This window comes from Saccostrea echinata, unplaced genomic scaffold (genome assembly GCF_033153115.1).
Source record: "Saccostrea echinata isolate AGI-Se365-2 ecotype Australia unplaced genomic scaffold, CSIRO_AGI_Sech_v1 ptg000022l, whole genome shotgun sequence".
NCBI lineage: Eukaryota > Metazoa > Mollusca > Bivalvia > Ostreida > Ostreidae > Saccostrea > Saccostrea echinata.
In genome coordinates, this window is record NW_026889771.1 from 12326396 (window position 1) to 12339816 (window position 13421).

The window sequence follows — 13421 nt, forward strand, 5'->3', positions numbered from 1 at the left end:
AACTTGCAACAGTTAACGTATGCATTTCAATATTCCTCCTCTTTCAAAAAGATTTATTTACTTTCACGTCTTTATATAAGTGAAAAATTCTCGAATGGACTTAAAATAACATACAATCAATCAATCAAATGTAGGATTTAAAACGCTAACTTTAAAAGGTTAATGATACCATTTTTATGTATGTTCTTTTTCGTTGCTTTTTGAATCATGCAGATAAGTAGCTAAAATTTGGGGGAAATAATAATAAAGATCTGCATCAGCATAGAGTTAGTACTAATATATTCTTTATTAATGACTAAAACACGAGTTGCACAATGTTAACGAGAGCAATACAAATATAAACAATTTTCACGACATTCTATTTAATTCAGAGCTATAGATGTCTGTATGCCCCGTTTGCTTGACAAACACAGGATGTGGTATATATAGACAGTGGAATATCATGCCAACATGTAAACACTAGATATCGTGAAATTTAAAAGAAAAAAGAGTTCAGCACAATACTCCTGCACTATTGACAGCGTAACCACAATCTAACCATATCCGTAACCAAAATATGTTGGTTAAAGAAAAAGACAATTGGTATGTTGTTTTGGACGTACTTGGATAATCTTATACATATTCTGCAAACATTTTTGAAAAATTAACTTTAGGAATAAATTATTGGGCCAACTTTAAAATAATGTTTGCTTGCCCTCTCCCGACCCAGGATGAAAAAAATGGGTCGGTAGGTAGGTGGTGATTTTTTATTTCCTAAAATTTCAACATCAATGCTGAATTTCGCTAAAATATTTCAACATCAATGCTGAAATTTCAAAATATATTTTCAGGAACGCATAAAAAAAAATTGCTTCCTTGAAGTTAATATAAGTTTTGAGTCGGACCATTTTTATCCAGTCGGTCGGGAGAGTGCAACCAAACAATTTTTTAATTGGCTTTGTCTAATATTTTTTTCCTATCTTATCCATTCTCTGTATACAGATTTGTTTTAAAATGTTAAATGTCAAATAAATTTTCACTTTAGTAATATTAAAATTCCTATTTACAACACGTTGTGTGCTTCAAGAATTTTCAATGATTACAAACTGTTTAAGTTTCTAAAACTATAATGATTGTAAGAATCTAACAATTAAGGATATTAAAAAGCTTGTGCAACTTTAAAAAAAAAGTACCCCTCTTTCTGATTTACCAATCTATACTTTATTTTCCGTTGAATGAAATAAAACACATTTTTGATGTTTTGCAACTATTACGATCCATGAATGTATGTACATCACCTAAGTTGCATTCATATTAATAACATTATTACAAAAATATCTTAAAGTACACAAATGAAACATGTTTAAAACATGATATTTTTCACGCACACATATTACCTTCGGGAGGGGATGCGTAGTATTCTGGCAGTAAATTTTTTAGGTGATCAGGAATTCCCGAGCTGCCTCCCGCCAAGTAGCTGTGCATCATGGGATAAGTGGACGCACCTATATGAAGGTAAAAGTGATATTAATTTTGAGACAAACCTTTTTGGAGGATCTGTTCTGCTTTTAATCAAATATAAATTGTTTGAGACAATCATGAGTTCTTTTTTCTAAGACTTAAACATTTTTCTTAATAAATTACTTTTTGTGACCATGGAAGGCAAATAAAACCTCAGATGCCATTGCTCAAATCATCATAAAGCATGACAGGAGCAAAGCAAATTTGTTGTTAACATAGAAAAAAAATCTTTGATGTAATTCATAAAGCTTTGATTTCACCCTGACTTTGATTTGTGTAAAAGTGTTAAATTATGACTATATTTTCCCTTCTTGAGTAAGTAACATCCTAAACACGACTATTTATTCATAGAAATTAATATTTAATTGTTATTTATGTAAGAAATTAGTCATTTAATTGTTAAATTACATCATGAGTTCCTGAAACACATTACAGAAGTTAAACAGGACGGTTTTTAAAACTTCTTTATTAAAGACGAAACAGGCTGTTTTAATGCAAATGGGAAAATTTGTGCATATCTTAGTTCTTACGATAAATATGTTTGAAAAGAATTTAAATGCATTCGGTTTACTAGAACTATATTCTATTCATTTTAACTTTCAGAATAAACTAATATTATGAAAACCAAATTCAATAGAAATTCTAATGTATATGTTAAAATAAATCCTAATAAACTTATCCCCCAATGGCCCCTTTAAAGTTTGAATATCAATCACAAAACTCAATATGCCATAAAACAAAACATGCCACTTTTTATGGAAATCTGATATTGTATGATTGGTTTGTGTTAGGTTTAGTTAATTCCATGGGTTGGGAATAAAGCACGATTGTGGAGTGCTTGGGATAACTGATACCCGACATCACGTATTGTGAGGACTTGCTGGCATTAACGAAATAATCTCGTTTTTTATCCATACAAACTTGCTGATTGTAAGCGACAGTCTGGTCAAATGAGTTTTTTAGAAAAAAAATTTAGATTTTAATTAATGTTGATGAATTTTTTTTTCAGACTTTATTTTTCTTAGTTCCTTACTTTTTCCGGTTTCAACAGTCAATAACTTTTTGTATTTGTCAATAGTCAGTGCACAGTGTAAGGTAATTAATTCATTCTTACTAACTAAACATAAAAGATACAACTGAATTACCCACACAAATGAATTGTATTAAAATTTTTACAAAAGCAGGGTACTGTTTTATAGTCAAAAAAGTAATTTTCTTCGATCAAGGCCATAGCATGCCATAAACTTTATCTTCATAAATATCATCTAGAGTGATTCTTGAACGCTTCCTTCCGAATTTTTCCATTTTGGTATTATAACATGCGAGTCATAAAAACACTTGCATTTTCGTGACGTAGGTTCCCTGCTAAAGGTCATTTATTTAGACTGTCATTTTTTCTGAATTATCATGCTGTGAAATGGAACATGTGTTTTATTTTAGAAGTGAAATAAAATGTGGAATGTTTCCATATGTCAGCCCCTGTGGGAATAAGGTACATCAATTGAAGTATCTGAGTTGCCTGAATGTGTATTACTCACCAAATATATGCAAGGAAAAGGATTATGTGTACATTAAAAAAAATAAAGAACCGATATTTGTTTAAATCCTACGACTGTACTGAATATTATAGTGATCATGTTCTTAAGAGAAAAGTTTTCGATAATGTTTCTATTAATGAAAAGTATTCAAAAACATTCGAAACATGATTTTTAAAAGACGTCGATCAGAAAAGCTGCGTAGTAATAAAATAATTCACCAACATTACTTTAAAGATGATAAGAATGGAAGAGGAGTGTTCAATATGTACTCCTCTAAGACAACTGAAATATGCTTCATATACTTGGAGTGAATATAAATCATGTCAATCTTTGTTTTGTTTCAATGGTAAAATATTTTTGAAGATCACATAATTTTTTTCCTAGAAATATCAGAAAAAAAAATTATTAAATTGCATGTTCATGGAATTGTTAAATCGCTCAATAATATAAGAAAGTTCATGGACTAGAGACTCCTCAAACAAAAAGCCTACTAGAATGTGGGGTCTGATGTATTTACTTAACGTAATCGTTTGTTCCTACAAAATATCGACTCTCTAGAGAATATCCTTTGCTGGAGACTGTGTCTTATCTCCAAGCACAAATCCCGCATGCATTTTATAAAGCAAATGCTGAAAATTAATGGGTCTTCTTTGAAGGTCTTGCACAACGTTTTCATACATTACCGAATCTACAACATAGGAAATTCAAGTAAACATAGCGACTTGGGTAAACAGAAAAATCGTGCGATGCCATACAGATCATGAAGTTTTTTTCTGAGGATAGCTTATAAAAGCATTCCCGTTTGTGTTGTTGTTGTTATCTGTGAGAAATATTGCACAAATAGTAATTTATGACAGAAACACCCATTTTCATAATTAAAGCTTACATCTTCAGGCAGTCATGATTCTTACTAGTGGATTCTCTAGTCACACCCCATATGATATCTAAAACATCTACTTTATGAACTTCTGATGCTTCGTCTTGCTTATTTCACTAACAAGCTAAAATAGTCATGTTTGATCCACTTAATTATGAATGGATGTGAAATATCAAAGCAGCAATCACGACTATTTCAGTCTGTATTCAAGAAAATATTTGCTTACCATTTACGTATTAAATAACATTGCATTTTGTTGAATGTTGCTTTATTTATGCTTTTTGATGCTAGATTATATTTTTGATAATTTTTCTAAATTTCCTAAACACAGAAAAAATACCTTGCATAGCTGCATCAAAAATTTCTTAAGACTTTCACATTATTTGAGATAAGTTTTTCCAACAACGATTGACTATTTCAATTGAAACTTTAAGACAAGTATAAGCTTTTCAAATAGGAATAAAAATTTTCTAGTGCCCCTTTATTGGCCTCACACTGTGGATTACAATGCTATCGTCACTGCCTGTCAGACGTGGCTAGGAATCAGGTCGAATGCTCTTTGTTAACGCTTCGTTCGACGTAAAAGGCCGAATTTAATGTTATAGATGACCTACATCTGAATGCCAACGAAGATGTAAGGACGATTTTTTCTGTAAATCATAATACCGTGCATTACCGATGGAAGTTTTTATCGAATTCTATTTCTTTGCATTTTTTCTTTAAATTTTCCAAAGGAGATTCTGAATGTGTTAATTGTTTATTTCAACAAACATGGCGGCGGTGGATTTCACTCGTGTTGAAAATGTGTTGTGTGTTGTGAGAAGGAGACGAAAACGGGAGAAAATTAATGATAAAAAAGTTTATATTGTTTTAATCTAAACAGGACTCGTTTCACTATTAAAAAATTAATAAGGCTCTCTTAACTATGGATTCAATTTTTTTCTTTGGTAAGTTATTGTCGATGTTGTTAATGAAAAAATAAAAATTTAATATATCACTACATATTCGTTATTTATATATATATTCTTTACCTTCATTTCTGTGATTAATATTTTGAATGGATAAAGTTTGATTTTCGATCTTGTATGATAAAATAGATCTGCATTATATCAAAATAAAACAACCGACTTTTTTTCATATTTAAATATTGAAATTTTATCTATCAAAGGTTCTTTTTTCCCCCTATAATTGATATTGTACATTAAGGCTTAATAAAATAATATCCCTTGGTTCGATCTACCAAACTTTTTTTTTAGATATATTTTTTTATTCAAAGTTCTTACATAAATATAAATAAATGCATTGCAGATAGATATGAAACGGAACAAAACGACACTTTAGCATGAATATCATAATTGAAAGCAATGCCTCGGTTAATCAAATAAGAAATTTCGAAAATTTCGTATAAATGGCTTTTTGAATTATTAAGATGCCATCTGCAATGAGTGACTGCAGAATATAATATAATTTCTGATTGATTTCTTCTACATTATGGTCCAAAATAAAAATTAATGATTTGATATTTATAAACATATTGGTTGTGAAAGTTGTAGTAATTTCCTAAACGTGACTAAACTTAATATCACATGAAAGTTGTTTTTCTATTACAGTTATTTTATTCATGCATTGTAATTGGTTGATACAGAAGAAATTCATGAAAAATCCATCTTTGGATCAAAATTCAAAATGAATAAAAATAAAACAATATATATTAAACGTGATGAATGGCAATGAAAACTGTATCTAAACAATGGAAAATGATTTTGTTGAAGTCCAATATAGCAAAACATTAAAACAGTCTGTTTTCTAATTTTTCCCCCATCGTTAAATAGGAAATCACTATGTTTTTGTTTTCTCTCCAAAATATTTTCGAATCACTTTGTTTATGCTTGAATATTCATATTTTGTCAGATGATGCATGCTTTATGTGGGTAATATTAAACCCGGAAAGCATTTTAATAGCTCTTTTTTGACGATGTACAATCCCTATTTCCAGCTAGACATCAGCTCATGGTGTATTGATTTGAAAATAGAAGCACATCTGTGCTCCGTGTGCTATTCCGCCCACTGTTGAGAGTATAATGATATTTATGATTTCAGACCAAATTTATACATATTCTTTCAATGTCATACTGAATGTGAGCTAATCCGTTGTGTTCCTTGATTAAAGGAAAAAGCGCCTTTTATGGGATAACTTTTGTAGGCATCAGGTGTGTCTTGATTAGAAAATAAAATGAAATGACAGAACAGAAATTGAATCAGAGAGTGCCAATATATGTACGTATGCACATTTAATGGGTTTCTTGTGCATCGTTCATTTTTCCTTATTGTAGGATTACATGAAAAAGGGAGAGAAAAAAGTTTTATTATAGCAGTTTGAAACTTCTGCTATCCTTCAGGTTTTCTTCGTTTCTAGAAACAATACTGGGTAAGGGTGACCCACGATAACCACGAACATTGGTCCCCCACGAACAATGATGATTTCACAATATACTTCATACTTATTCTATAATTCGTTTTGTTTACTGGATTCATCAGATTCGTCATTGTTCTTTATCTTCACATTTTACATAATTCTATTTTTTTTTATCAAGTATGACTCTCCTTAAAAGCTTTGGTAAATTTTCTTCCTGTGTTAGTCAAAACTTCTAAGAAAAGGGTTCAATTACTTTGAACGTTATTCTCGTTATTTTTTTTTCTAGGAAAACGCCTACGATATTGTATTTTGCTATTACTTCAGTCATTTGAAATATTACAATTTGATTGAAAAATATAACAATGCTCAAAATGCGTTGCTAATTTTTGTTAATTAGATTTTACCAAAAGCAAAATTCTCATTCTGTTAGTTGCACCATGTCAATTCCTTTTGATGTAAAAATATTACCACATTAATATATTTAAACATCTATATTTTCAATAGAACTTTGACATCATTACAACAAAGATCTCAACGAATATTTAATGTATTGTAATTACGTGGTGGGCTAATTCTGTAGACAGATATATTGATCTATCTAATTGAAAATATGCTTTAGATAATTGTGAAATTTATTAATCAGGGATGAAAATAGGATATTTTGTATAAAATTATTCATGTTCATAATTATTGAGTTACTTTTCTGTCCCGTCAGTGAAGAGAGAATCAATAATAACAGACGCAATAGTAAAGAGCAATAAGAAATAATGATGAAATAATGAGGTACCAGATGAAAGAGGAGTAATAAATGAGTTAGTCTAACCTGACTTCAAAAAATTCTTTCAAGAAAATGATTTTTAAGAAATTGAAACAGACATGAATAGAGACTTTTTAACATAAACCATTTAATTGCGTTTCAGGAAAGAAACAAAAATCACTGAATTGGATTTTTAAATTTCAACAAAACAAAAAGTTACTACTTAACAAAATTATATGAAACCCAGTATTTCGGGCATTTTCGTCTGGGATTATAGCATGAAGTAAAATAAAACGGTCTAAAAAAAAGAATTTTGACAAAGAAAGATTTTCCAAACAAGGAATATTCTAAATTCATATGCACACATTCACATTTATATTTTCTTGATCTCTGAACTTGCTTTTCAAAAAAACCATCCCGCCATTATTATCCCTTGAAATTAAAGAAAATAGTATATTTATTGCTCTATAATAAATAAACCCGAGATTATGCACAGCTGTACTTTTACACATGCATTTCCAACTCATTAAAATATATTTAAAACAGCACAGCTGGAATAAATCTCATTATAACTTGAAGAGAAAAAAGCCTATACTATGTTAATAGTTATACGCTATAACTTTCAACTATTAGCCATGGCATGATTATCCAGTTTTATCAAGTTTTTCTTATCAATTAATAATTCAAATTATTTTGAAATCAAGAAGTCGATACACTTAGAAAAACAATAGGCTTTCTGATATTTTTCCTTACAAGCATGGTCTTGAAATTTATATAATTGTTCTGACTATCTCTTTTATTGACTTAATTCCAGTATGAAATATATATGACTTTTAAAACATCATTTTTCGCTATGGACACATCATTGTAATAGAAAATTCTTTTTTTTAAGTGCGCATAAATTCTTGTTTCTATATATAATACATAATGGTATTCAATATTTTAAACCTCTGCTTAACATCAGAAATTAACAATAATTGAAAACAAATTATAGTCTGCAACTTCAGAACAAAATCCTATATATACTCCTCTTTGCTGTTAACTTTTACGACTTCGAACATTTAACACAGATACAAAAATATGCTTCGAATTTATTCTCAAGCAGTCATACGATATAAAGGCCACCCGCTAGGATGCGAGACAAACTTGGATCACAGCATAGTGCCCATGCCAACTTAACTAAATTCCACGTGTAATTTCCATATTGATGAAAAAAGTACAACTGTTAAGGTCAGACGAGACTTTCCTCAATAATATATATTTTTCCTACCCTATTTGTGATTGGAGTATTGCTACTTTAACAAGTTTTTTTTCACAAAAAGTTGAGGTGCATTACCAGGTATTTGTGCAAAACACCAGAGCATGTATTTCCTATATAATCCTTTACGATATCACTTGAATTACTGATATCACAGGTTTTGGTCTACATCTTTTTAAAAATTTTGAAACCAGTTCAGTAATCACAAGATTATAATAATTATAAATATTTCTGGCATACAATTTTATAAAGATATACAAAATCAGATATTCTAGGAACGTATCGTCAGACCTTAAATCCGAAAAGGGAAATACCAAGAAGAAAATTGTCATTCTCGTACATGTATTATTTAGTTTATATAGTAATATGAAAATGGAAGCAAAAGGACAAATATATTCAATGTTCTCTAGAACATACATGTTTGTATAATATATATGTTGCCAAAATTAGATATATTAAAAATATGTACAATGTAAATATACAATACTGTTAAAAAACCTAGTTCAAATTTATTCCTCACATACAGATGTTTTCTATGGCGCCCTGAAATATTATCAGTTATAACGACGGCTATCAGAAATTACACTAGTAAATTTCAGGAAATTAGACTGATAACACTTTATCTGAAAATGTGTTATAAGCTAAAATTGTATGGCTTGAAAACCGAAATTTGGTTTGGTATTGGATGCTTATTGATCGCCAGACCAATGCAGAGCTTTAAATCTTACAGTAAAGAAAAGATTCAGATTCATAGGGTCATTTTTGAAATGATTTACAAAAGCTGTCACAACAATGTTAGGTTATTTCAATATCTTGAACAAATGGCGAACTTTCATAAGAAAATAAATGCTATAAGGGCAAGAATTTCCCCGTGATACCCTGAACAACTTTTATCAACTTTTTAAAGTTATTCTATTTTTTACATTTTCTATACTCGGAATAAAATTATGAACCTTTCTTACATTCCTGTACAATAGCACATTAACATTTTCTTCTTTTCTTCATATGTTTTTCACAAATATTGAGAGAAAAAAAATTGAGTGTAATATATCGTGTCTAAGGTAAAAATTCATGTGTAATTTCGAACAACACCCTTAAATATTGTTTAAACGTTCTTCTATTCCAGTAACAATTTACACATGTATTTAGCATTCGCTTACAAAATTTTGACGACATACCTTGAGCAGTCAAAGCAATTCCCGCCGGATGAAAATATCTATGGAAGTCAGTGGAGGTGGAGGGGGTTGTAGACCCTCGATTGAGATCCTGAACACACCCTCCTCCTCCTCCAACAGAAGAAGATCTCCCAGATTCACTAAAATTACTCCCATTGTAAGAAGTAATGTTTCCATTCAAAATCCGAGCTCTATCCAATGAAAAATCTACAGGTGCGTCCATGATTGAATCCAAGAGAAAATATAACTATCCTTTGGGAAACTGGTAGTCATGTTCTCAATATCACTATCATGAACTGAAACATTGCATTATATCTGAAAAGAGGAAAATACACACTTGATTGGTATTTTGCTAGTGCGTCAGACAGTTAGTCTCCAATTTATAATCTCCATTTTACCTGATTTTTTTTTCAAGCGCGCTTACGTAATCAATTTCTTCCTACTTTAATTCAAACTACATCCTTGTGTATGATTTAAAAGTTTTGATCCAAATAATATAGGCTGTGTGAAGAACAGGTTTTTAACGCTGTTGATCTTGTACAATAGAATGCCTGTGAAAAAGCGCACAAGTGTGGATACCCTAAGCTGTGTCGCATGACAGGCTTTTTCAACCATGGAAACTTTTGCGTTTTTATCTATCATTTTTAACATTGCCCAGTTTTTCAAAATATAGGGGGCTTTTGTATGGGTATAGCCGACAACAAAACAAAATCAGCATTTAAATAACTTTTATGTCTGAACTGCCCTATATCACGCTATATTCATTGCGATTTATACAAAGCAATTTAATATTATCTACTTTATATATACATATATATATATATTTCTTTCTCATAGATATTAGTTCATGTAGCTCATAATTATATCCATACACGTGTTAATTTATATTTATCATTCATTCAATGCTAAAAAAAATTTTCATAATGATATAGCTACAATAACTATAATTAACGAAAAATAAATTGTGGGCAAAAAATTTATTACTGTTCCGGCTAAAATGAGAAGTCTGAGTGGGAAATGATGTATGTTTATGTCGTCGTGTCGGAGGAAAACAGCTACGTGGTCTTCATCAGAAAATTAAAGTGACCAAGGTACAGTCATTTCGGAATTTAATTAAAAGGTTGTAGAAATCGCCTTTACACAAATTCTTAATTAGAAAAATATATATATGTATGAGGTGAGCACAACAGTAATAATTTTGAGATAGGGATTTCCTTTTTGTGAAAATATTTAACTATTAAATATTTTATTAAATAATTCTAATAAAAATTTTGATTATATCTGATTTATTTAAAACAGAATTATTTCATTCAAAATGTCCGGTTTATCACACGCTACAAATAACATAGATTTTCCCCTTAATTGCTTCTCCTAACCTGGGTGAGACCCCTGTAAAATTCATAATTTATTTTTTAATGATTTCATTTTATTCATCTTTATTTTTTATCTCCAAAGGTTAGATGTTCTTGGGTGAATATAAAACAGGTAGCCTAAAATATCAGAGCTTCGTCTCTTCCTAAATGGCGTCTTTAGTCGGATATATTCTTTTCTTATATTTTTAGTAGGACAAGAATTCCTCTCGGTATATGAAACTTGCTATTGCTCTTTTAAAATCTTGTCAAGACTTTTCCGGCAAGAACATAGCCAAATTTCCCCCCGAATTTGTTGTTTACATTCCTAGTCACAAATAATTACATGATTCACATATGAATCAGGAGATGTCATGTGTGTATTTGTTATTAAATTGTATTAAAACACTCTTTTCTTACCTTATTTCGAGATTCCGTATATGTTAAATCCATTTGAAGCATATACCAGTGTTTTCTACTGTCTGCACAAACTGCGCCTGTACAGAGCGATAACGATTTTATCATACACATTCGACGCGGTTTACTAAGCAAGGCACATTGAATTATTGTTGGTACGGGGTTGTCTCTCGCAAAGAATGTTAGCTGCGATTTGATTGGCCGACTGTAAATCCCCCGTGGACACATCTATCTGTTTTCGTTTTACATACGTGTTTCAGTGTTCCCCAGTAAACAAATACCAGTGTTGGAAGGGGAGAAGAGCTTTCTCTGGAACGAAGGTACTCTGCAAATCGAATCGGGACGCATGTGGTCATGTTTATAACGATTCATTTACCCCGGATTTATGTTTAGCATTTTTGTGTTTTAATGGAAGTCGCGCATTCAGATTTCTGCAAGGCATAACTATCGCAAACACCATCATTCAGTGGTGACCTCGTTTTACTTATAATCTATATGCTTTGGGGATCTAGAAACTGTTTATTTATATTACAATCACGTGGAGTGCTGTATGGGTTATTCATGATGGACAACGCCACAGCGGATCTGATCTCTTTAAATCAATGGAGAGTATTAAGTTGCCAGCACTGTCGTTTGTAATTGAAAGTTGAGAGTTTTTGTACTAAACTGGGCGCTAGCAAGCCTTGCCACTTGTAATGCGGGTGAAATCGTCGGTCAGGGATATTTTTAGCGTGTGAGCTTGTGCTGCTTCGCGGCACCATGTGCAATTTTGAAATTAACAATATGTCTATTTGTAGTGTTCATATCGCTTTTATGATCGCTTCGCCGTAAGTATTAATTTTAGGAATCTTGTATAAAAATGCTGAGGTTTAAAAATCGCATGTGTTTAGTTTTATTTGAATTAAAATTAAAATAGCATTTCAATTTTTGTTCTACTTGGTATATTTCATGTTTAAATAATAGACAGTGTTGCGTTTTGAAAAAAATAAAATATTTACAATTATTGCATTGAAAAAAATAATGCGTGACATAAATTCGTTCTTTACAAGCATGAAACGTTTGTGGATATGAAATTAATAATTTGGCCATGAAAGAAATACAAACATCATAATTTTTTGTTTGTTTGTTGATTTCTTTCTGTAGAAGCATGTGTCAGATTTGAACCTCAGTATTCTGTATTTAATAAAATGTGGTTTGAAATATACGCACAAAATAAAGAAATGTACTTAATTTTGGTTCACTTTTATTTAATAAATAATTTAGACATGATTTATAATGCGTCTGTTATTTAGTGTGAAAGGGACTAATTACATCTATAAAATTCACATTATTTCCCATTATCATCATTAAGTTTTTACGGGGTTTTGTTAAAAAAAATCTATATTAGGGAAAACAGAAAATTATGTTAAGTTAGAATGAGTCTTTTTTGTATCAAGCCTTTTTATTACACAGTTTTTTTAAAATTGCAAAATGTAATCCCTGATGTAAAAAGATTTAACCCGTGCAGTAAAATAAAAATTAAAGTACTGAATGTGGTGTTGTCCATCAGCCTCAACCATCTTAAAATTTTGTTGTGTTGCGGTCATTGGATGAGCGGGGAATTAATCCTCTGGAATACCGTGGTCATTGATATGTTCCCTCTAATCAATGCTGTTTCTATTTTAAGATAATGTTTACAAGACAATCGATAAATTGCTTTTATAGACGCACGTCTTTCTGTGCGAGATGTGAACATGGGGAGATGTGAATGAATGTCACACAGATGGACTGAACGACAGAGAGAGAGAGAGAGAGAGAGAGAGAGAGAGAGAGAGAGAGAGAGAAAAGAAACACTTTTAATTTATATCAGAATTTTCTTACAATGTAAAACCACAGCGTTTTTCTTTTGAATATGAAAAATTAAAACTTTTTATTCAAAATTTATAAAAGAATGCAAGCATGACTTTATTTACATGCTAAAATTCAAAGATTAGTTTCTTATATATTATATACTAAAAATATTTAAAATTTTCTCATATAAATATTATTCTTATCAGTATTTGAGCCCTTTAATGATTAAAACAGAATACTTTTTATATTGTGAGGAAATATATTCTTTATTTAAAAAATGTACAAATATCAGATAGAAAACAAC

General features: G+C 30.5%; 1 protein-coding gene across 6 annotated transcripts in view; it reads right to left on the bottom strand.

The window, feature by feature from the left end:
* The window catches only part of LOC133190416 (uncharacterized), a 46330-nt gene extending 34680 nt beyond the window's left edge, over positions 1-11650 (bottom strand). For 2 of the 6 annotated variants that reach the window (XM_061326039.1, XM_061326037.1), the window contains exons 1-3: positions 11291-11650; positions 9525-9836; positions 1377-1484 (exon numbers count right to left, since the gene is read on the bottom strand). In XM_061326039.1, the coding sequence (XP_061182023.1) occupies positions 1377-1484; positions 9525-9744 (328 nt within the window). In that variant the 5' untranslated portion in view covers positions 9745-9836; positions 11291-11650. The remainder of the gene's footprint in view (positions 1-1376; positions 1485-9524; positions 9837-11290) is intronic. The other 4 variants (XM_061326042.1, XM_061326040.1, XM_061326036.1 and 1 more) reach the window with 3 other exon arrangements.
* Positions 11651-13421: the final 1771 nt, after the last annotated feature.